Below are 21,728 nucleotides of genomic sequence, written 5' to 3' on the forward strand. Positions count from 1 at the left end.
AAGTTTTGCGCGACTCCTTCCCAAATCAGTATGCTCCATGTCCTGCGTCCTACTGCTTATGATTCCGACCATGAGGAAGCTCTGAAATACAACTGATAATCATCCCTGCTCAGCGCCAGTTAACATTTGTAAGTCATTGGCAGGGCCATCCCTAGGAGGGTGCAGGGCCTGGGACATTAGAAACTCGGCGCATATCTGCCGGGTGGTGCTCCCCCGTCCCCTGCTCTGCCCAGGCACCACCCCAACTCCACCCCTTCCCCCAAGATCCCATCCCCACCCTGCCTCTTCACATCCTGCCCCCACCCCGCCTCTAGACAAATTGGAGGATTGGGCCAAAAGAAATCTGATGAGGTTCAACAAGGACAAGTGCAGAGTCCTGCACTTAGGACAGAAGAATCCAATGCACTGCTACAGACTAGGGACCGAATGGCTAGGCAGCAGTTCTGCAGAGAAGGACCTAGGGGTGACAGTGGACGAGAAGCTGGATATGGGTCAACAGTGTGCCCTTGTTGCCAAGAAGGCCAATGGCATTTTGGGGTGTATAAATAGGGGCATTGCCAGCAGATCGAGGGATGTGATCGTTCCCCTCTATTCGACATTGGTGAGGCCTCATCTGGAGTACTGTGTCCAGTTTTGGGTCCCACACTACAAGAAGGATGTGGAAAAATTGGAGAGAGTCCAGCGAAAGGCAACAAAAATGATTAGGGGTCTGGAACACATGACTTATGAGGAGAGGCGGAGCGAACTGGGATTGTTTAGTCTACGGAAGAGAAGAATGAGGGGGGATTTGATAGCTGCTTTTAACTACCTGAAAGGTGGATCCAAAGAGGATGGCTCTAGACTGTTCTCAGTGGTAGCAGATGACAGGACAAGGAGTAATGGTCTCAAGTTGCAGTGGGGGAGATTTAGGTTGGATATTAGGAAAAACTTTTTCACTAGGAGGGTGGTGAAACACTGGAATGCGTTACCTAGGGGGGTGGTGGAATCCCCTTCCTTAGAAGTTTTTAAGGTCAGGCTTGACAAAGCCCTGGCTGGGATGATTTAGTTGGGATTGGTCCTGCTTTGGGCAGAGGGTTGGACTAGATGACTTCCAGAGGTCCCTTCCAACTCTGATATTCTATGATTCTATGATTCTTCCCTGCCCAGTTCTGCCCCTTCTCCCAAGCGTGCTGTGCCCCACTCCTCCGCCCTCATCCCCAGTGCCTCCTGATGCTGTGAAACATCTGATCCGCGGTAGGTGCTGGGAGGAAGCGGGAGGCGCTGATTGATGGGGCCCGCTGGCAGGCAGGAAGCACTGCGGGGAGGGGGAGGTTCTGGTAGGGGAGGCTCCTCCTCGACCCCCCCCCCCCCCGCCTGCCACTCACCTCCCTGCTCGTCTCCTCACCCCGCTGGCCCACCCGCCTCCCACCTCACCTCCCCGCTCGCAGGGCCCCCCAAAGCATGGGGCCCGGGGCAGTCACCCCGATTCGCCGTACCCCAGGGACGGCTCTGGTCATTGGCTTTGGAAGAGCTGAATACACTTCATTGCCCACAGCAACCGCACAGGCTAAGAAATGAGCTCACGCCCAGTTCTCTGTTGTGTATTTTAACAGTACTTTCATCGAGTTCTTGTTTGCACTTGACTTTCTGGGTCAGCTTATATAGCCGTGCCCAGAAAATCACTTGCTCATTTGGAAGAGGGTGGAATGGGAGTCATAGTCACATAACAAAAAATACTGCATAGGAACCTGAGCTCAGACAAAAAGAAAAGGAGTACTTGTGGCACCTTAGAGACTAACAAATTTATTTGAGCATAAGCTTATTTGTTAGTCTCTAAGGTGCCACAAGTACTCCTTTTCTTTTTGCGGATACAGACTAACACGGCTGCTACTCTGAAACCTGAGCTCAGACAGGTGATTGCATATGACCCTGCTGCTAAACAAATCAGCAGTAGGCAGGAACAGCTATAAAAATCATATTGCAATCAAGCTACTTCTGTGCTGCTGCTCCAGCATTATTTAGCTTCAAGCATCTGAAGCCTCCAGCCCTTGTTTCTTTTAGTGATATGTTGTTTGATCAGTGATGCCAGTGGCTTATTTTCCATAGTAACTGCTGGATCCTGAAATCTTTGCTCAGTGCTGCGTCCTCAGTAGGAAGCCTTGAGTGAGTAATGACAGGATCAGGCAGGCCCAAAGGCACTCAGTATGTACTGTGCTGTGTACTACAAGTGATGAGCTGAAAGAGGAATATCATAGTATAAATATCAGACCTGTAAAATAATAGCACTAGAGATGTTGGCTAAGTCATGTTGATCTTCTGCCATGTTGCAATATAGAAAACAGTCCCGAAGCTCATAATATAAGAAAACAAAAATGGCCACAGAATTCTTGTCTGGGGGTAAATATTTTTTTACTATTGGTCTGAAAGGTCATAATTGTAAGTAGATTATTATTTTCACATTTCCTTGTTTGGGGGAAACAGCTTACAGTATCTTCCAGGCTTAGTTTATTTGCTTATTTAAAATCTGGCACAAAATAAAGGTTTCTCTGTCAGTTACATGTCAAACAAGCATTCTCATAAGAGCATTAATAGGTCTTTATCTATGTCCTGGGATAGGAAGCAGATTCTGTTGGCAGATCTCATTGCATCATACTACTGATGGTGAAAGATAAGGAAAATGGTTTTTCATCAAGACAACAATATTACAGTTTGTTCTATTTCCTCCATCCCTATTAAAATGGACAGTAAAAAAGTCACTTGTTAACAGTGCTATAGTGTACGTATGTACACATATATATGTGTTTATATATTAATAATGCTGTGCGTTTTTATAGGACTCTTTAGGTGAGACTCAAAGTGCTTTACAAATGTTAATGAATTAAGCCTTTCAGCACCAGGAAGGTAGGGGATTATTATCCCCAGTTTACCGTAGGAGAAGCTGGGACATAAGGAGGTTGTGACTTGTTCAGTATCCCAGAGGAAGTCTGTGGCGGAACTGGGACTAGAACTCTTATATCCTGGCTCACACTTCAGAGTGGGCTTGATCTGAGTGGCATTTTGTTTGTTTGCCATTTTAACTATATTGATGTTTGTGTGCCTTACCCTGCTGTAGCTAACCCAAGGCTTCCCTGTATGTCTTGCAGAGTGTCTGGAGGAGAACTTTTTGACTTTCTGGCACAGAAAGAGTCTCTGAGTGAGGAGGAAGCAACCAGATTCATTAAGGAGATTTTAGATGGTGTAAACTACCTCCATGCCAAGAAAATTGCTCATTTTGATTTAAAGGTAAAAAACATTGACCTAGTTAAAAGAAATAATTATAGCATATATTCTATAATGCAGCATATGTGATACATTTAAATGTGATGGTATATAAAATATGTTGGATAATAGAGAAGGTGGAAGCGTAGAATGCTTAGCTTTTTGGACTGAGGCTTCCTGTGATGGATGAACATGACAGCACTCAGTGGAAAGCAGAAATGGTATTTCCCAAGATTTTAGAATCATACAATCGTAGGACTGGAAGGGACCTCAGGAGGTCATGTAGTCCAGTCCCCTGCACTCAAGGCAGAACTAAGAATTATCTAGACCATCCCTGACAGGTGTTTGTCTAACCTGCTCTTAAAAATCTCCAACGATGGAGATTCTACAGCCTCCCTGGGCAATTTATTCCAGTGTTTAACTACCCTAACCGTTAGGAAGTTTTTCCTAATGTCCAGCCTTGTATTTCTTTTTAGTGATGAGAATGAGAAATCAAAGAAGCCTTCATCTTGTGGGTGTCAGATATTTTAATTAATGCTACTGTTATTTATTGTTTATATAATAGCACCCAAAACGTGGTGGATGCTTTTACAAACATACTGGAAGATGTACAGTACCTGCCCCAGAGAACTCACAAACTAGTAACCATCATGAGTCCTTTTCTAAGTAATTTTCCTTTGGAATGCTAACTCCATCAAAGCAAATTAGTCTAAGTGAACTTTTAAATATTAATAACAGTCAATATAACATTTGCCTTGTAAATATTAGACTTAATCCATATTCCCACTTCTGGCAAGCATTTTCTGTGTAGAGACCCACTCGATCTGGGTTCAAGTTATAGTATGTGCGTTGTGAGTGCTACATGCTGCTTCCAGTCCTGTCCAGTTCATTTCTTTACCAAACATAGCACAAACTACAACAGTGATTGTGTTTAGAATTCTGTGAGGAATGAGGAACATTATTGTGAAACTACAGAGTTCAAACAGCTTCGGCAATGTATGTTTGACCAGGAAGTAAGAGGTAGATTAGTTCAGTGGCTCTCAACCTTTCCAGACTACTGTACCCCTTTCAGGTGTCTGATATACCCCAAGCTACACCTCACTTAAAACATACTTGCTTACAAAACCAGACATAAATATAGTGTCACAAAAGTGTCACAGCACATTAGTACTGAAAAATTGTTTACTTACTGATTTTTACCATATAATTATAAAATAAATCAATTGGAATATAAATATTGTACTTACATTTCAGCATATAGCATATAGATCACTATAAACAAGTCCTTGTCTGTATGAAATTTTAGTTTGTACTGATTTCGCTAGTGCTTTTTATGTAGCTTGTTGTAAAACTATGCAAATATCTAGAAGAGTTGATGTACCCCCTGGAAGACTTCTCTGTACCCTCCGGTGTACACATACCTCTGGTTGAGAATCACTGGTTTAGTGGGCACTGTCATTCCAACACCAAATATCAGTTGGTTCAGAATATGGCTGCTGGCCTGCTTAGTCATCCAGGTCACTGAGAGCACATCACCCCAGTGTTCCCCATGTACTATCAGGTGAATTTATAGTTTTAGTCCTTATCTTCAGAGCCTTTCATGGAACTGGCCCAGACTTCCTGGGAGACTGTCTCTGTCCATGACTGTGATCTGCCTCGACAACAATGTGCCTCTGGAACTAGGATTCTGTCATCCACAAGGATGAAACTTGAGGCTGGGAGACTGAGCATTCTCAGCAGCAGGCCTGCAGCTATGGAATTTGCTTCCACAAATGTTGCCATTTTCAGGACTATGTACAAAACATGGCTCCATCCCTCCTCAGAGCAAGGTGGAAAGTAGAGGAGATATGAGGAACTTTAAAATGGGAGCGGGGGGCCTAGAGTAGATCACATGCTGTTCATCATAATTTTGGTTCTAGAATTGTGTGATGCCTAGTTACTGCAGTGATGAGTATTACATGGGCAGATGTATGCCCAAGTTCTTCTCTTGAATATATATTCTTCTTGTTGCAATTGCATATATCCCAGCAATATAGTACACTTCATCAAACTTCTGTCCATATGTTTGTTTGTTTATGGGTATGAGTATGTTGGGGTTACCCTGAAGCCACGTAGCCCAAGAACAAAGGTTTACACTGTGCATTTGAAAAATATGATACCATTCAGTGATGGAATATAATTATGTGAACATGAATAAAACTTCCCAGGGCGAGTTCTGGCTACTGAAATCCACATGTCCCATGTCAATAAAGTTCAGTGGTCAATAATGATGTTGGAAAAAGAGCAAAAAGAAATGTGCACGTGGGGCAGAAGAGATACCATTTCATAAATACAGTAAATAAATCACTCACAAGCGATTTAAAGCAGGATTCAAGATATCACTCATCTGGCTTTTATAGGACTATTTTTAGAGCTTCTGCAGCATTAAGCTAGGCATTTATTTTTAAGCAATAATCCAACTAGGGAAATGGAGATCCATAATTATGTTGTCACTCTTATCAATCTCTTCAATCTTGCCATAAAAAAACAGAAGTTTGGGGAACATATAATGGGAACTAGTTTGAAATGGGTTTTTGGGGGGGAGGCTTGTTTGTTTGTTTTTAGTGGCCTTGCCGAGATTTGACTGTGGAAGTGTCTGCAAAAACAAAGGCTGTTGAAGCCAAACAAACAAACAAAACTCAAAACCCAGTGCCACTGAACTGCTGGAGATGGACAATACACCAAAGGAGGGAGGGGGATGTAAAAGAGGGAAATCACATTTAAAATATTTTATAGCCATTATAACAACTGAAAATTCCTTTCTCCCAAGTGGCCCATAAACCCTAGCACTCCCCACAGAGATTCTGGGGGTAAAGGAAGCTTAAATAAATATATAACCGTTTCTTGCTAATTCCTTACAAGCACTGAGGGTAGGCTTGGCACTGTACAAAGACCCACAATAGAACTAGACCCTGCCCTGAAGAGCTTGGTGCAATATCAATATTAATTTCACTGTCAGGCCTCTGCTAATGTTCTGCTGAAATCAGTGGGGTAGCAGGACATATTGGGGGATGTTTTGCAGCAGTAAAGAGGATTAGATGGTGGGTGGAGAATGTGACATAATGAAAATGTTAATTATACTGTGAACAAGGCAGACATGTACATGTATCCAGTTATGTGACTAGAGAGAAGTGAAATACGGATTTGTGTTTTATTCCTATGATATTAACCAGGCAACCACTTTTCCGATAGCTCCCCCTTTCCTGCTAGTCTGTTCTTATGACCTACTTCCAGCTGGTATAGTCTGCACCTTGTCACTTGCTGAAATTCAGATGCGGGCCTGAGAATACCAGGGATCAGCTCTCTCTGGTGTAAATTGGCACAGCACCATTGATTGCAGCAGAACTGTATCTATTTACATCAGGTGAGGATCTGCACCGAGATGCAGAGACGATGAATAGAGATGACTGTTGAATAACTTCTTGTTTCATGCTGTACTGCCTCTAGCACAAGTCTTTTCTAAATAGGCCTGCATCACGTCAGCAACATACACTGCTGGCAGCTGTATGCACTGACTCTTCAGAAGAAAACCAGCATAGTTAGCCTGGAGCTAAAATCACCTTAGTCCAATGGCTGTGAAAATAAATTATTCATGTAGCCTGTCTGCAAGTGTAATGCAGAGTGAGAGTGTGTGTTAGCAGTAGCTCCTTGCACACGAGAATTAGTTCTGAAGCTGCCAACAGGGAATCAAACTTTCTGACTATTGCTTCCAGGCTATGATTAAAAAATGAAAATTGAATAGCATTGGAGCTCTTCATCAGAGCTGTGCTAGCCATGTTGCTCTAAAAACTATAAAATAAAGGAGGAATGACAGGGGCTAAGAAAGTTAGTGGAAAAATAATTAATAGATACAGCACAGAGTATGGAGTCGAACCTGCTGCTTAGGGATTGCTAATGGTTCTCTTTTCACAATTCTATCAGGTTTGGCCTGGTGCTTTTGGTTGCATAACAGTCAGAAATTCTCCATGTGTTCTTAGAATAGCTTGTTACTGGAGGTGGGCCAGAATCTCCAATCCTAGCCCCTTCTAATTTCAGGGCCATTCAGATCCTCATCCCAGGATCTGAACGTACCCCATTGTGGTGGAAGGGACCAGGCCATGGTAAGCTCACCCTCTATGTTGTACCACCATGCTCAGCATGTCAGTCTCATAACATATCTCGTAACGCATCTAGTTGAGCCAAGCAATTATTTACAGTTATGTGAATAACTCTGGTGTCTCATCATTTCCATGGAAACCAGGTGTATTTTATCTTCATCCTGCCACAACAACTATAATTAACAAAATAAACATAGGCAGGCAGAGAGAGAAAGCAACTGGTGAAGAGAACAAGGAAGGTCCTGACTTATTAGGAAGCAGGACATGCTGCAGCTTTTGTGAGAGAAAAGAATAAAGGCAATAAGTGAAGTGAATTACAGTATTGCTTTTGAGAGGGAGGCTTCAGACACTGAGGAGTATTAATTTTGCTGCTGTCAAGTATGATTTGACAATGAATGTCACATTACATAAATATGTTCAGTTTATCAAAACAATGAAATCTGCATTGCCAGGAGTAGGTTTGTGGTTTTTACCTGTTCTGCAGTATTGCAAACATGTACAAGCATGAAAAGGTGACTCAAAGGATACTGCTTGGGCTCTTGATCTGTTAGCTTCCGCACAAATAATATAACTAATCTTTGTTTCATTATTTTTAGCCTGAAAACATTATGCTTCTAGACAAGAATATTCCTATTCCACACATAAAAGTCATTGACTTCGGCCTAGCCCATAAAATAGAAGATGGAGTTGAATTTAAGAATATTTTTGGGACACCCGAGTTCGTAGGTGAGTGTTCAAGCAATTTCTTTGTGTTGCAGCTTTTCACTGGAGAAGCCAGCAACACCTTCCTGAATTCAGGGAGAAGCCAGCAACATCTCTGCCTTTTCAGTCCCCTAAAATTGCCACCCCATTTGGGTGCACTGCATCTAGAGGGCTTGCTTGAATCGTCTCAGTGGAGCAGCCAAAAGGTGCCTTCTGTAAACTGTAGGTGTCGAGCTGAAGAGATCAGGGTGCTATCTAATTAGTGAGCTAGAGAAATAAATACAGGGTTGAAATTTTGGAACCCCCCCCTCCCCCCCCCCGAGCACTAATCCCATCTCTGCTACTTACTCTCCCTGTGGCAAGTCAGAGCCACTCTGCATCTGTAAAATGGAGTAATATAGGTCTCTGATGTTACTGCTTTCTAAGTATAACTCCCTCCCACTGAACCTGTTTGGATTATGACAGGTTTCAGAGTAGCAGCCATGTTAGTCTGTATTCGCAAAAAAAAGGAGTACTTGTGGCACCTTAGAGACTAACCAGAGTCTCTAAGGTGCCACAAGTACTCCTTTTGTTTGGATTATAGCTCCCATCCTTTTTTTACTCCAGGATGACTGTCATGTTGTGACTTCCTGATCATGTTTCTAACCTCTAGGTTTGCTTGTATTATCTCTTGGTCCTTACTGGTTTTTACACCTGCCAATCAGAGATCTATTCAGTTTAATTTACTTCCTCTTCTGGATCATAAATGAAGCTGTTAAATAAACACTGATCCCTGCTGCCCTGTTCTAGACACCTCTTCACACCTCGATACACTGCCGTTTATCACTTCCTTTGTTCAGTCCTCTACATGGATATTTTTCATCCAGAAGGTGTTTCTTCTACAGATGCTACAGTAACAGCTGACAACGATAGTAATGAATGGTGTGTTGGCTGGAAAGAAACCTTGGGCAAGTTGCGCTAGAGCAGCCCCTGACTGGCCAATTACTAAGTAAAGACCGGGCATTAATGGCATCAGTTTATTGCCATTCTGAAATAATTGGGGAGAAAATGCTTAGATCCATCTGCTTAGGGATGCTGTTACATGAAATAATTTGTTGTTGAAGGTATAATTCGTACTGTAGATGGATTGTAATGTCTTCCTGTCCTTTATTCTTTGATCCCTTTTCATGCTCAATTGACTCTAAATTAGCTCTCCCTCTGTTTGGGAGATTAAATTCCTACCGCCACACGTGCACACCACTGTAGAACTTTAAACAGAAATGACCTCATATAACTACTGGCATGCTTTTTACCAAGGACTGATATAATTCTTGACCTACACATACAATTCATGTTGCTAAAATTAATTACTCAATCTGTTGCTGATGTTTGAATAAATGCTTCTTACAGCTCCAGAAATAGTGAACTATGAACCACTTGGGCTAGCTGCAGATATGTGGTAAGTTCTCGGCATTAACTTTTCTTCCAAGATGTTATACTGCTAGTTTCTTAAGGGTGCTCTGTGTAAAATCCATTCTCTACATATGAGACAATGCTGACATACAGTAAATAGCTGTTCTTTCAATCCTTCCATTTTTACCTGCTGTTTATAGTAAACTTCTACTCATGATATAAAAAAAATTGAATTATATAAAATAGGAGTTAACAATTTGCCACTAGCTGTCACCTTTTGGAGAGAGCCTTTTGAAAGGCACCATTGTCCCTGCAATGCCTTGTGATAGCTTTGTTTATAAAAGTGCTGTGAATAGAGAAAGCTTCGACACCAAGCTGTTCTGCCCAAAATGGTCATGGTGGCTAAAACATCCGTGCGGATATTCCTCCATGCTTCTGACATGTACCATAGCTAATTAGCTACCATGAACCAACATGACTTAAGAAATCCATATAAAGAAACCCCAGATATCCATGTCATTTGAGCCTGTATCCAAAATTCATGTTCCTTCTTATGAAGCACTGACTTTTACATAGGTTTTGTCTGACTGCTAATATCATAGTTCATCTGCCAATCTAGCAGCTATAATTGACTCATGTCACACACGTATAAAACCTACAATCAATGGCTCTTTTTGTTTTCTAGGAGCATAGGAGTCATCACCTACATACTGTAAGTACAGAATTCGATCCACTTGTATGGAACAGCTGTAAAAGTTGTAGCAAGCTAGTGAAAAGCAGCTCTTCTCATCAGTCCCTTAGGGAAGGAGCTGCACAGCAGGAATGGGGCAAGGGACTGATGGACAAGTGATCTCCAGAGGCCTTTTAAAATAGAGAAAGCAAAGAAAATTAAGTGAAACTAAAAGAGAGGCGATAGGACCAATGACCAGCAAATGCCTCTACATAGGACCAGAAGCACCTGTACCTCTTATATTTTTGGGAGTGGGATTTTCAAAAGTGGTCACCCAGTGTTGGCCGACCGCTGCTGCTATTGATGTCAAACACCCATCAGCTTCAGTGGGAACAGAGTTAGGCTAACACTGAGCACTTTTGAAAATCCCACTTAAATCTCAGCCTCTCTAGCCCTGGGGTTCTTCTGGTTGGGCTCAATGGGCTACATGCTGCAGCCGTTATCCAGAGCTCCCATTGGCCTCTTTGGGAATTTTGCATTAGCAATCTTTGCAGCATCAGGCCCAACAAAGATAGAGACACTTAAAAGAGGAATCTCTTTCTGGTGGGCAAAGCAAGTGGAGCAGAATTAAACACACCCACAGGCCATGCTGAAAGCTTTTGGATTGTTCCCTGAGCTTAGACCCCGCCCGCTATAAAAGGGCTGTAAGCTGACAACATAGCCGGGATGCTATGAAGTCCCTTATGCCCTGGGGTACAGTAAGGGGCACATGGATACAGTCCGAGACACATTAGGTAGCCCACCAGCAGCTAAAGAGCAATTCTAAAATTGTCCAGATCCTTGATCTTTATTTGCATTCCTCATGTCATCAGCTGATACATCTGAACGTGATAGGACATCAATGTCTTCATAAATTGCTATTTACATCTGTTTATAGATTAATGGGAAGGGAGACTGGATGTTGAGAAGAAACAGGTTAGAATGCTTACCCTGTGATGACAGTAATGCACAGATAGTCAGGTGTTCTGAGAGCCCTTCACCTTCCTCTGAAGTGTCGCATACACAGGCCTTTGCTGGAGGCAGGATAATAGAGGGAGTAGAGCAGTACTCTGTTCCAATAGGACAATTCTTTTCTACTTATATACCTTTGCTCTGTAGAGAGATAGAAGCATTGATTTTGCTTTTGCATTGCTCCATCTGGTTGAAATGACCTAGAAACCTTCTGCAATAATAAGTTTGTATTCAGAGATGGGCTTGCCCCATGAATTCCAGATCCAAATTCCCCCAAACTTGGAGGTGGTTCAGAACAGGAGTTTTGTCTGACCCATCTCTACTTATACCTAAAATCTCCACTGGAAAAAAAAAAAGAAATGCAAACAATGTGTCCCTTTAGATTACTACTAATCCTGGCTCTGTTGTATCGCAGTATATTTGGGGTGTGTCACGGATCCACAGCATTAGTGCTATACCCCCAACTTTGGAACAGTCTCTAGGACAGTGGTTTTCCCCCTGTTTACCATTGTGGGCCACATCAATACTAACTATGGCCCTGAGGATGTTACATGGGCCGACCCTGTGCGCTGATTGGGCCGCAAGTTGAGAACCACTGCTCTAGGAGGAACCCCTTCAGTGTGCCAGACCTGCTAGGGGTCTCCCTCTTCCTCCAGAGTAAATCAGACAGCTTCTCCACCTCCTTAGACTGGATCTCTGGGCCTGCAGCACTCCTGCTTCATACCATGAGCTCTGTTCTGTGAGTTCAACCAAGATAGATTCCTGGTAGAGACTTGTACGTTCTCCAGGGATCAATATATGTCCGCTAGCCTCTGCAGTGACATTCAAACAGTGTTGTCAAAACAGTAGGGTTTATTAGTCAACTGGAACATAGCATAGGAAGTCCTTAGGTTAGCATACAGAACGGTACTTAAAGAATAGCATAGAGTACTTAAAACAAGACCTTTCTGGTCAGCCCAGAGCCCAGCCGAGCTCTAGTGAACTCCATTGTTCAAGGTGTGTGTCTGTCTGTCTGTCTGACCGACCTCTTTGGTCAGATATCAGGTGAGAACCCTGACTCCTTCCAGCAGCCAACTTTTACCCCCCCAACGCACACCTCATACCTCCCCAGTTAAGTTCCGTTTAAGCTGTGCAGCCATGCAGCTGCCTATTAAGCCTCACGCAGGGGCTCAGGGCTGCGGCGGGGAGAAGTGCCCCTCCCCACCGGCCCCAGTGCAGACCTGCCACCGCAGGGAGAGGCGCCCCTGCCCGCCAGCCAAAGCACGGACCTGCTGCAGTGGGGAGAAGTGCCCCGCCCTCGGCCCGGCCCAGCCCAGCCCAGCCTCACTGGAGCTGCCGCAGCCAGGGAAAGGCTCCTCTCCCCTGGCCCCGAGTTGCTGAAGCAAGAGAGGGCGGGAGAAGTCCTCTCTCCCCAGTGCAGACTGGGGACAGCCTGCACCCCAAACCCCTCATCCCTGGCCCCACTCCAGAGCCCACACCCCCCCCCAACCCTCTGCCCCAGCCCTGAGCCCCCTCCCACACTCCAAACCCCCACCACATGAATTTTAATATGTGCACCAATAGGAAGGTGATGTGTCTCACAACACCTCCGTATTGGTGCACATAACAAAATTCATTCCGCACATGGACGTAAAAAATTAGAGGGAATACTATTCCCCAGTCCTTTGTTCTCGAGCAGGGGTATGTTGCTCAGCTTCCCTGCTGAGAGGTAGGGATGTCTGTCTCCCTCTGGGCTTTCGGTTGCTAGGTGTCAGTGTCCTGGTATTTGGATATGGAGACTAAGGCGCAGACAGCTAGGTGACATTCATATCTGCCTCTCTCAGGCCTGGTCTACACTAGACAAGTCGGTCAGTTTAACTACATTGGTCAGGTGTGTGAAAAATCCACATCCTTAGTGGCATAGTTAACCTGACGTAAATCCTTTGACAGCATTTACAAATCAAAACATCTTACCCGGTTCTTGTGAATATATATTCTCCCCACCCTAACAGTAGCTTCCAGAAAGGCTAATACATGTAGCAATGGTTAGCATAGTAAACAAGCATAAAAACAGTAGCCCTCTGTAAAAAGGGATGGAGACGATTGTGTGAGTCCTTGAATGGGTGGGGTATGACCCTGCACACACTATAATACTTTTAAACCCATTTTGTATTTTTCTAGAGTTGTTTCTTAATTTTATTGATACTAACTTCTGTTGATACTGTACGGTGCCTCTCATTGTAAGGAGTCCCAAAATGCTTAACGAACGCTGAGTGTATATATACCATCACCTACTGTAACACACATGACCACGTTCTTATGGACACCAAGGTCACTGCAGGGGTCAAACCCAGGTCTTTCAGCCCCAGGAGCACAAGCCCCTACCATCGGAGCTAAAGGAATAATTAATTTAGTTCTAAGTAGTAAGCTGTTGTCATCACTGGGGCCAGCCTCTTGATGGAGACATAGAATCATAGAACCATAAGATTAGAAGGGACCACTAGGATCATCTAGTCTAACCCCTTGCCAAGATGCAGGATTTCTTGTGTCTAAAGACCGTCCAGGACAGATGGCAATCCTGTCTCTTTTTGAAAACCTCCAGTGAGGAGCTTCCACGACTTCCCTAGGCAGTTCCATTGTCCTACTCTTCTTACAAGGAGAAAGTTTTTCCTGAGATTCAATCTAAATCTGCTATGCTGTAGTTTGAACCCATTGCCTCTTGTCCTGCCCTCTGTGGCAAGAGAGAACGACTTTTCTCCATCTTTTTTATGGCAGCCTTTCAAGTATTTGAAGACCACTATTATGCCCCCCCTTAATCACCTCTATTCCAAACTAAACATACCCAGTTCCTTCAGCCTCTGCTCATATGGCTTGCATTCCATCAACTTGATCACCTTTGTTGCTTGCCTCTGGATCCTTTCCAGTTTCTCTACATCCTCATGATTACTCTCATAGAGCCAAGGTCCTAAAGCAGCATTTATACAGTGCCTTTCAAGGATCATTTAGTGATTTAAAGTTGGGAGAGCATCATCTCCATTCTATGTATGTACAAACTGAGACATGGAGAGGTGAAGTGACTTGCCCAAAGTCACAAAGGACCAATATGACACACAAATTGAGGGGGCAGTGGATGGAGGAGAGAAGCCAAGTGCCCCACAGTATGATTTTGAGGAAAGGGAAAAAATATGGCCAAAGACATTATGGCAGGGATTCCCCAGCTCTGTTTTGTGACCACTGGTGGGCCACAAAGAGCTGGCTTTTCACGTGTTGCCTGCTCTCCTCCTTGTTTCTGGCTGACTGAAATGGAACAAAGGGACAAGTGGGGGATGAGTGAAGAGCGTAAGTAGTCAGAACAATTGACTGTAGTCAAATAGGGCAATACTTAGGGAAGTATTTTTAGCTCTTCGGTGCTCTAATATTACCTTCCCATGTCAGCAGCTGTGGCAGTTCTGGGTTGTTACATGGCAATTTCTCTGTTGAGATTTGGTCCACACTATGAAAGCGTTTCGGAGCTCCCTGTTTTTGTGCATAGTGCCTCCGTGTTTCTCGTATCCTCACTGAGCAGACGTAATCACCATTATTAAGGTGTAATGCAAAAGATCCTTGGTTAGTGTGACAGTGTTGGATGATAAAGGCCCATTGTGAGCAGAATCACTTAAACAAGCAACGTCACTCCCCCTAGAGCTGAACGGTTTGCTGCATTTCTGTTTTGAACCCACTGCATCCTGAACTTCCACTACCAAAGTCCAAACAGGGGAGGCAAGAATAGTAGTACTATTTTAATGGGATTAGATCAGTTTCCTTAGTATAAAGAACACTTGCTGGATATCTAACTCTCTTGGTATTAAAAAAGGAACTCTAATAGAAGTGCTTTAACCCCAGGTTTTTGTGGGATTGAGGTAAATATGAGTCTCAGATGAAGGATGTCAGTTATATTTGAGAGAGATGCAAGGCAGGCTCACAGCCCTTTCCATCTAAAAGATTGCTGAATGGTGTTTTATGAGGATGATGACTGCAATGTATCTTTGCAGTTTTAAGCATGGAGCTGAGCTCTGATAGAATTAGCTCTTCATGTTCTATTTTATTGCACTGTAAGTCCCTTGGCTTATCCTGGGGACTAGTTTTAATCAATGCCATGTCCCCTTCCCACCCTGCAGAAATCAGGGCAAGGCCACAAAAATCTGAGCAATTAATTTTCTCTATTTATGTGGACCTCTTGGGCCCAACCCTAGGTGCACATTGTGCATAGATGCTTGCCAGTGAACTGCAGGCGGAAAAACAGCACAGGGCAGGAGTTTTTCCAAAAAGCCTACAGAGAGGCCACTGAACAGGGCTTCCTTGATGGGAACTATGGGGGGACATTCCCTGACATAGCCTGTGAGTATCTGTGTGTGTACCCCTGATGCATTCATAGCAACTGGACCTCTCCTCCAGTGCGGATTATTCTTACCCTGGGGGGCAATAACCTGTGTGTGTCTCAGGGATGGGGGTGTCTGAGAATAGGGTCTTTGCTGTCGCACATGGAAACGCATTAATGCTGCTTTTGTGAGTCTGTTTTGTAGCTATATATATGGTGACGCAGATTTGAGCCTATTATTTCCAAATCTTCTTGGCTGCCCTGAAAGAGAGACCCACATGCTAACACTGTCATTTCACAATCTTAGAATCACGTCAAAGTAACTTTATTTTTCCCCAATCAAAACATGATCTTCCTGTCTGGCCTGTTCAGGCTCAGTGGTGCATCCCCTTTCCTTGGAGAAACGAAGCAGGAAACTCTCGCCAACATCACAGCCGTGAATTACGAATTTGATGAGGAATTTTTCAGTCACACCAGTGATCTGGCAAAAGACTTTATCCGGAAACTCCTGGTGAAAGACACGCGGTAAGTGAATGTACAAAAATGGCTGGCTGCCTTTCACGCCACCCAGGCAAAAATGAGCACACTGAGCAGTTCAGAGTTTCATTACAGAGTTGGTCATTGTCCCAGAGTGAGGCATTAAGTACAGGTGTATTGCTGTGTCTCTTGTAAATCTCTATATACAAAGGACCTACAAATACGCCCTATACCAAAATTCACCAAATGTGCCAAAATTTGGCATGGATTTTCTTTCACCAGTAGGGTTGGATATTTTTTTTTTTGTAAAGTGCAAATTACTGGAGTTTATTGGGTTTTAGAAGCTGTCCTTGTGTCTGGTAATTTTTAAATGTTTTTTTTTTATTGCCTCTAATGACATCTCAATTCACATGTCGTGGGTGAGTGAGTGTGTGTGTGTGTGTGAATGAGAGAGAGAGTTGATTTTATATTCAGTGTTTCAAAAGCAGCTGCTCTGCATGGACAAATTCAGACTGGAAGTAAGGCATAAATTTTTAATAGTGAGTAATCAACCATTGGAACGGGAGTGGGTGGGTGAAATGCTGTGGCCTGCGTTGTGCAGGAGGTCAAACTAGATGATTATAATGGTCCCTTCTGACCTTAGTATCTATGAATAAAAGGGGCCTGGTGGACTCTCCATCACTGACCATTTTTAAGTCAAAGTTGAATGTTTTTCTAGGAGATCTGCTCTAGGAATTATTTTGGGGAAGTTCTATCAGCCTGTGCTACACAGGAGGTCAGACTAGATGATCACAATGGTTCCTTCTGGCCTTGGAATCTATTAATCACATGCTAAAGCCTGCAGATTGGCTTGCAGAGATTGTCAGGAAACTAGCTCCTGTGTGTTCACTTGGAGGCTTGTGTTCATCAGTCTCAAACCTCCAGAGGGACACCCTATCTACTCACACCTGTAGGCCACCATTTTCTCTTCACTGTCCTAACAGAGTCCATCATTTGAGGCAGGATGGCTCTTATCCCTGGTCTGTCGTGGATGTTGGATAATTGCTCCCACATCTCAAGCCATTAGGAACCTTCTAGGAAGTGAGATGCACTCAGCTCGTACCCTTTATTGCTGCAAACTCCTTGCTCTTCAGTTGTCTTCGTGTCAAATATGGCCCATTAACTCTTGTGCATCAGCTAGGTACACCTGGCACTTCTCTAGCAGCTATATGGGGCTTTTCTCCTACCTCGTGGTGATTAGGGAATCACAGAGATTCTTTAGCTACTGCAGTAGGGATTATAGGAGAGGGATCTCTGCTTCTGAAGTTTTTTAATGAGCTGGATGCACCAAGACTATCTTGCCACACTTCCTGCACTATGTTGGGGTGGGCGGAGGGAGGAAAGGGCATCCTTGTGGGTTATGTGCTGCTGAGCCCTCTGAAGAGTCTATTAGTACTAGTGGGAGTGGTCATCGGTTGTCCCCTGAAAACAGAGTGGGGGCCACTTGCAGAAAGGTGTGGGAAGGCAGGTCACTAGGGTGCCCTTTAAAGACATCTGGGGGAGAAGGTAAATAATGGGGTTGTTGGGAGAAGGATGCCAGCTAGGGTATCTGTCCAAACACATCAGCAAACATTTCTCCAAACTTCAGACCCCAGGATATGTTGGGGTATGTTAGAGTCTGATGTGAATGTTTTGCACAGGTTTAGCAAGTGCCTTTCAAGCAGGTCAGATCAGGCATATTGATATCTGTGCCATAACCAGCTGTGAAGGCAGTACCCTGTTTATGTCCATCCTGCCTGAAGGTGATAGTGTACTGTTTGCAGTGCTGCTAGGGTGTAGGAGAAAGTGAGATTTTATGATTTAGTACTGAAGCATCCCGCCCAGGAATACTGCTTTCAGGAAGCAAGAGCTCCTGGGGTGACTTAATAGCTCGTGCATTAAAGACATTTTTGATTACATTAAGCTTATATCAATTGATATAGAGAAAAAGGCAGACCAAGTGTGTGCAGGAAGAATTCACTCATTAGGCACGTTAGATTAGTAAGACAGAACATATCATGAAACATTAGTAGCGTTTCACCTCTTTTTAACAGAACAATGAGAGAGGGAGAGATTTTGATTGTGTGGAAATGAAAATTAAGTAGAGCTGACAGCTCTGCTGTGGGATAGCACTGTATTAACACTGAAGACAGAAAACTGTGTGTGAACCCTTCTGCCTGAAAGTTGTACCTCACTGTAAGTAATCCTGTCACTACTGGTGACAGTGTTATAGATACAAAGTACAATATTAAAATGTTGGTTCATAAACACCCTGAAAGAAGTGCATGGTAAGCAGCTTGGCTCTCATTTAAGTCTGTGTTTCATTGCAGGAAACGGCTCACAATTCAAGAAGCTCTCACTCATCCTTGGATAACGGTAAGGCCAAAGATAGTGACAGAATATGGGTGGTGATTTTGTAACAGGTGAACAGTTGCTTCAGGACAAACTAGTATAGAATTTTTATGGGAATTTATATTTCCACACTAAAGGCTATGTGCCTAAACGGCAAGAGAATTCATCATGGTTACGGCTTTCAGAAATCAGTTTGAACCAGACAGTGAACCTTAGCCTCTCCATGTCTCACTTTCACTCATGAGCAAAGCAGGGAGAATACTCCCCTTCTTCACAGGTAAGTTATGAGAAATAACTGGCTACTAAACACTCTGAGATCCTTGGGTGCAAGACAAACAGTAGTAAAAACTGCTTCAGTTCCTTCCAAAATCTTGGATTTCTGCAAGCCTTAATTATGACTTCTGTTATTACAATAAACGCCAAAGGAGAGGTGACTGGACTATAAATAAATGGGCATACAGTATTCTGTATTAGAACACAATTTGTATTGTTTTCATCTCTAATCAGTGTTTGCATGGACACAAACCATACCTCTGGTGTAGTGCTTTTGGGTGTTAAGAGCTGACCACACCAAATGTGAAAACAAATCAGCTCCCTCAAAATGTCATTGGTGTAGTGAGCTAGTAGCTGTCTGGATTTGCTTGGTATTTGGATTTGTGTGTGTTGTTTTGTTCTAAGCAAAGCTTGCCTCCGTAGATAAATCTCTTAATGAAAATAAATTTAGCAATCTCAGCATGGCAAATGTAGATGTTTAAACACTGGATCGTTCTAATTTTGTTATGTATTGTACAAAACATTGAGTGGAGTGTTTTCAGGATTATTTTTCCCCCACAAATGTTGATGGTTTTGCAAATTTAACTGCACAAACTGTAGCATGCAAATAGTTCACAGCCCTTTAATTTATTTACACTTGTCCCATGTGAATGAATGCTCAATGCTTGTCACATCACCCCTTTTATTTTAATCAAATGCATGAACAATGACTGGAAACGACGCTTCTCCCCAGCATTGTGGAAATGCAGTTTTGCATCCCTTGTCTGCTGTGTAGAGTTGAATTTGTGCAATATCTTGCAATCTTGATAAACAATCAGTAATACTGGTTCTTCTGTCTGAAGACTCACCAGTTGATAGAAGAAACAAAAGTCCAAGAAAACAAGAAGGCTGAGAACAGTCAGCTGAAGACAAAACGTCTGAAAGAGTACACCATCAAGTGCCATTCGAGTATGCCACCAAATAACACCTACATCAACTTTGAGCGCTTTGCCCGGGTGGTAGAAGACATTTCTCTGATGGAACATGGTTTCAGCACTCTGGCTATGTCCCACGATTCCCTGCAGGAGGACATCGATGCTCTGGTTTCCATATATAATGAAAAAGAAGCTTGGTACAAAGAAGAAAATGAAAATGTGAGACACAAGCTTTCACAGCTGAAATATGAGCACCGTAAAATTGAATCCCTGAAGAAACATCTTCAGGATGACATCAAGACTGTAGGTTCTAGTCTTGCAAATGTCACTGGGAAATACATTGATCTAAAATCTCAGTATGAATCTCTGAGTCAGGAACTTTCTGAGGAACTCGCGTGGATCCAGGATTTAATGAGTAGTTTTCAGCTGGAGAATGAAAATGAAGCACGTGTGAATGGAAACTTTGGCTCTGTTTTCAACAAAGATATTAATGAATCACTAATGGAGCTGTTAAATAGATCTTGCTGTGAGGAATTCCTTGCAGGCTTGAATCTTGATGTTGCAGAATCAAGACAGTAATGTTGGTTAATAGGCAAAAATCTTCATTAGAACCCCTTGCTGTCTGCCTGTCTCAACGTGCAGCTGTAAGAAATCATCTCAAAAGCACAAAACCACAAAACCAGCACCTATGCATTAAAATAGAAATATGGAAATGTTGCACAAACTATTGACCAAAAGCCTATACTCTGAGTGGTTTTTGTGCTGATGTTGTGACCAGCCCAGTTTCTGAACCCTTAGAATTAGAAATCACTTTGTTCTAGGGCATGTGTAACCCTGCAGTTATTCTGTACTAACATTATAATAATACGTAAACATACAGGTCCTGAAGATTATTAGGTAATTCACTTGAAATGAAAAAGTATGTCACTCCTTTTTTAGCAGCTTACACATGCTTTGAAGTCTATAAAATCACCTGGTAGCATTCTAGTTTGGATGAGGGCAATAGTCTTGCAGACTTGCTGGGGATAATTCTGCACAGCAGATAATTAAAAACACTTATGAAGGTTATTGCAGCCCTTTAAAACGGAGCAAATGATGCAGTGATTTATCATTTCACACCATGAAAATCACAGCTAATGAAGGAAAGTTAAGGTTATTTTATAGGCTAGTTATTCAGGGTACAGTCTCTCTTTCACTATCATCAGATGTTAGAAGTCCCCAAACTGTGGGGCATGCTCCCCTAGGGGGGTGCAGAGGAATGTCTGGGGGATGCAGCTGGGGCTCAGGCTAGCCTCCACAGGGTTTGGGGTAGGAGCGCCACCCCGCCCCACCCCAGCTCCGCTCCTGGCCCTGCCCCCACGCCCAGGTCTCTGTTCCCAGTGGTCCAGCTGCCGGTCAAGTGCCTGAGCCCCAGCTGCCGGCCTTTGCCCCAGCCTAGGCTCCGTCACTGATCCCAGCTGTGGCCCCAGCCTTGGCCCCCTTAACCCTGTCAGTGTCCCCCTCCCAGTACAGCAGCCCTGCTCCCAGACCCAGCTTGGAGGCGGGGGGGCACAGACAGGGGTAAGGGGTGGCCCGAGGCAAAAAGTTTGGGGACCAGTGTTAGATCATTTTTATTTCTTTAATGTGAAGTTCTTGCCATAAAAACAGGTACCTTATGTTTTATGTACCGGAAATATTTTGTTCGAAAGACAGAATGATAAATCTGTAATGGAATGACTGGAGAACTGTGTATGTATATTTTGCTGTGCAAAATTATTTGTGAGGATGATGATCCATCAGGCAGTGTCAATAGACCTTTGACTTTTATTCCCCAATAAGAAAGGTCTCTCAAAGGAAACAATTCATTGATTCAGTGTGGTGGAACTTGAGACTGGTGTGTTTGTTCCAAAGGTCATTTTTGAAACTTACAAGAAAGGAAAAGGAAAAAAAGTCAATGTTTAAACAGAATAATGCACCTTTTTCCTGCCTTTCAAAGGAAAGGTTAACTGCTCGGGCTGTATTTATGTACACAAATGTAACCATTTCACGTTTTGGACACAATAAATAGTCTCTTATTCAGGATGCTGTAGTCTCTGATGGGGAAGTCTGTGACTGAAATAGGATATTTAAACATCTACTTAGTGAAGTAATTATAGGGCCAGATTCTCTAGCTGGCTTATGGCTCCTTTGTGAGGCTGAGGTACTGCAAAGGGGCTGTAATCCAGTGGTAA

The 21,728-nt window shown here is 43.3% G+C and overlaps 1 protein-coding gene across 1 annotated transcript in view; it reads left to right on the forward strand.

Annotated features, from left to right (window-relative positions):
• Positions 1–21,374, forward strand: part of DAPK2 (death associated protein kinase 2) — an 84,980-nt gene extending 63,606 nt beyond the window's left edge. Inside the window, 7 exon segments of the mRNA XM_037910753.2 lie at positions 3,123–3,261; positions 7,970–8,099; positions 9,465–9,513; positions 10,153–10,179; positions 15,857–16,009; positions 18,310–18,355; positions 19,447–21,374. Coding sequence (XP_037766681.1) covers positions 3,123–3,261; positions 7,970–8,099; positions 9,465–9,513; positions 10,153–10,179; positions 15,857–16,009; positions 18,310–18,355; positions 19,447–20,097 — 1,195 coding nt within the window. The 3' untranslated portion in view covers positions 20,098–21,374.
• Positions 21,375–21,728: the final 354 nt, after the last annotated feature.

The sequence above is a fragment of the Chelonia mydas genome, chromosome 10 (genome assembly GCF_015237465.2).
Source record: "Chelonia mydas isolate rCheMyd1 chromosome 10, rCheMyd1.pri.v2, whole genome shotgun sequence".
NCBI lineage: Eukaryota > Metazoa > Chordata > Testudines > Cheloniidae > Chelonia > Chelonia mydas.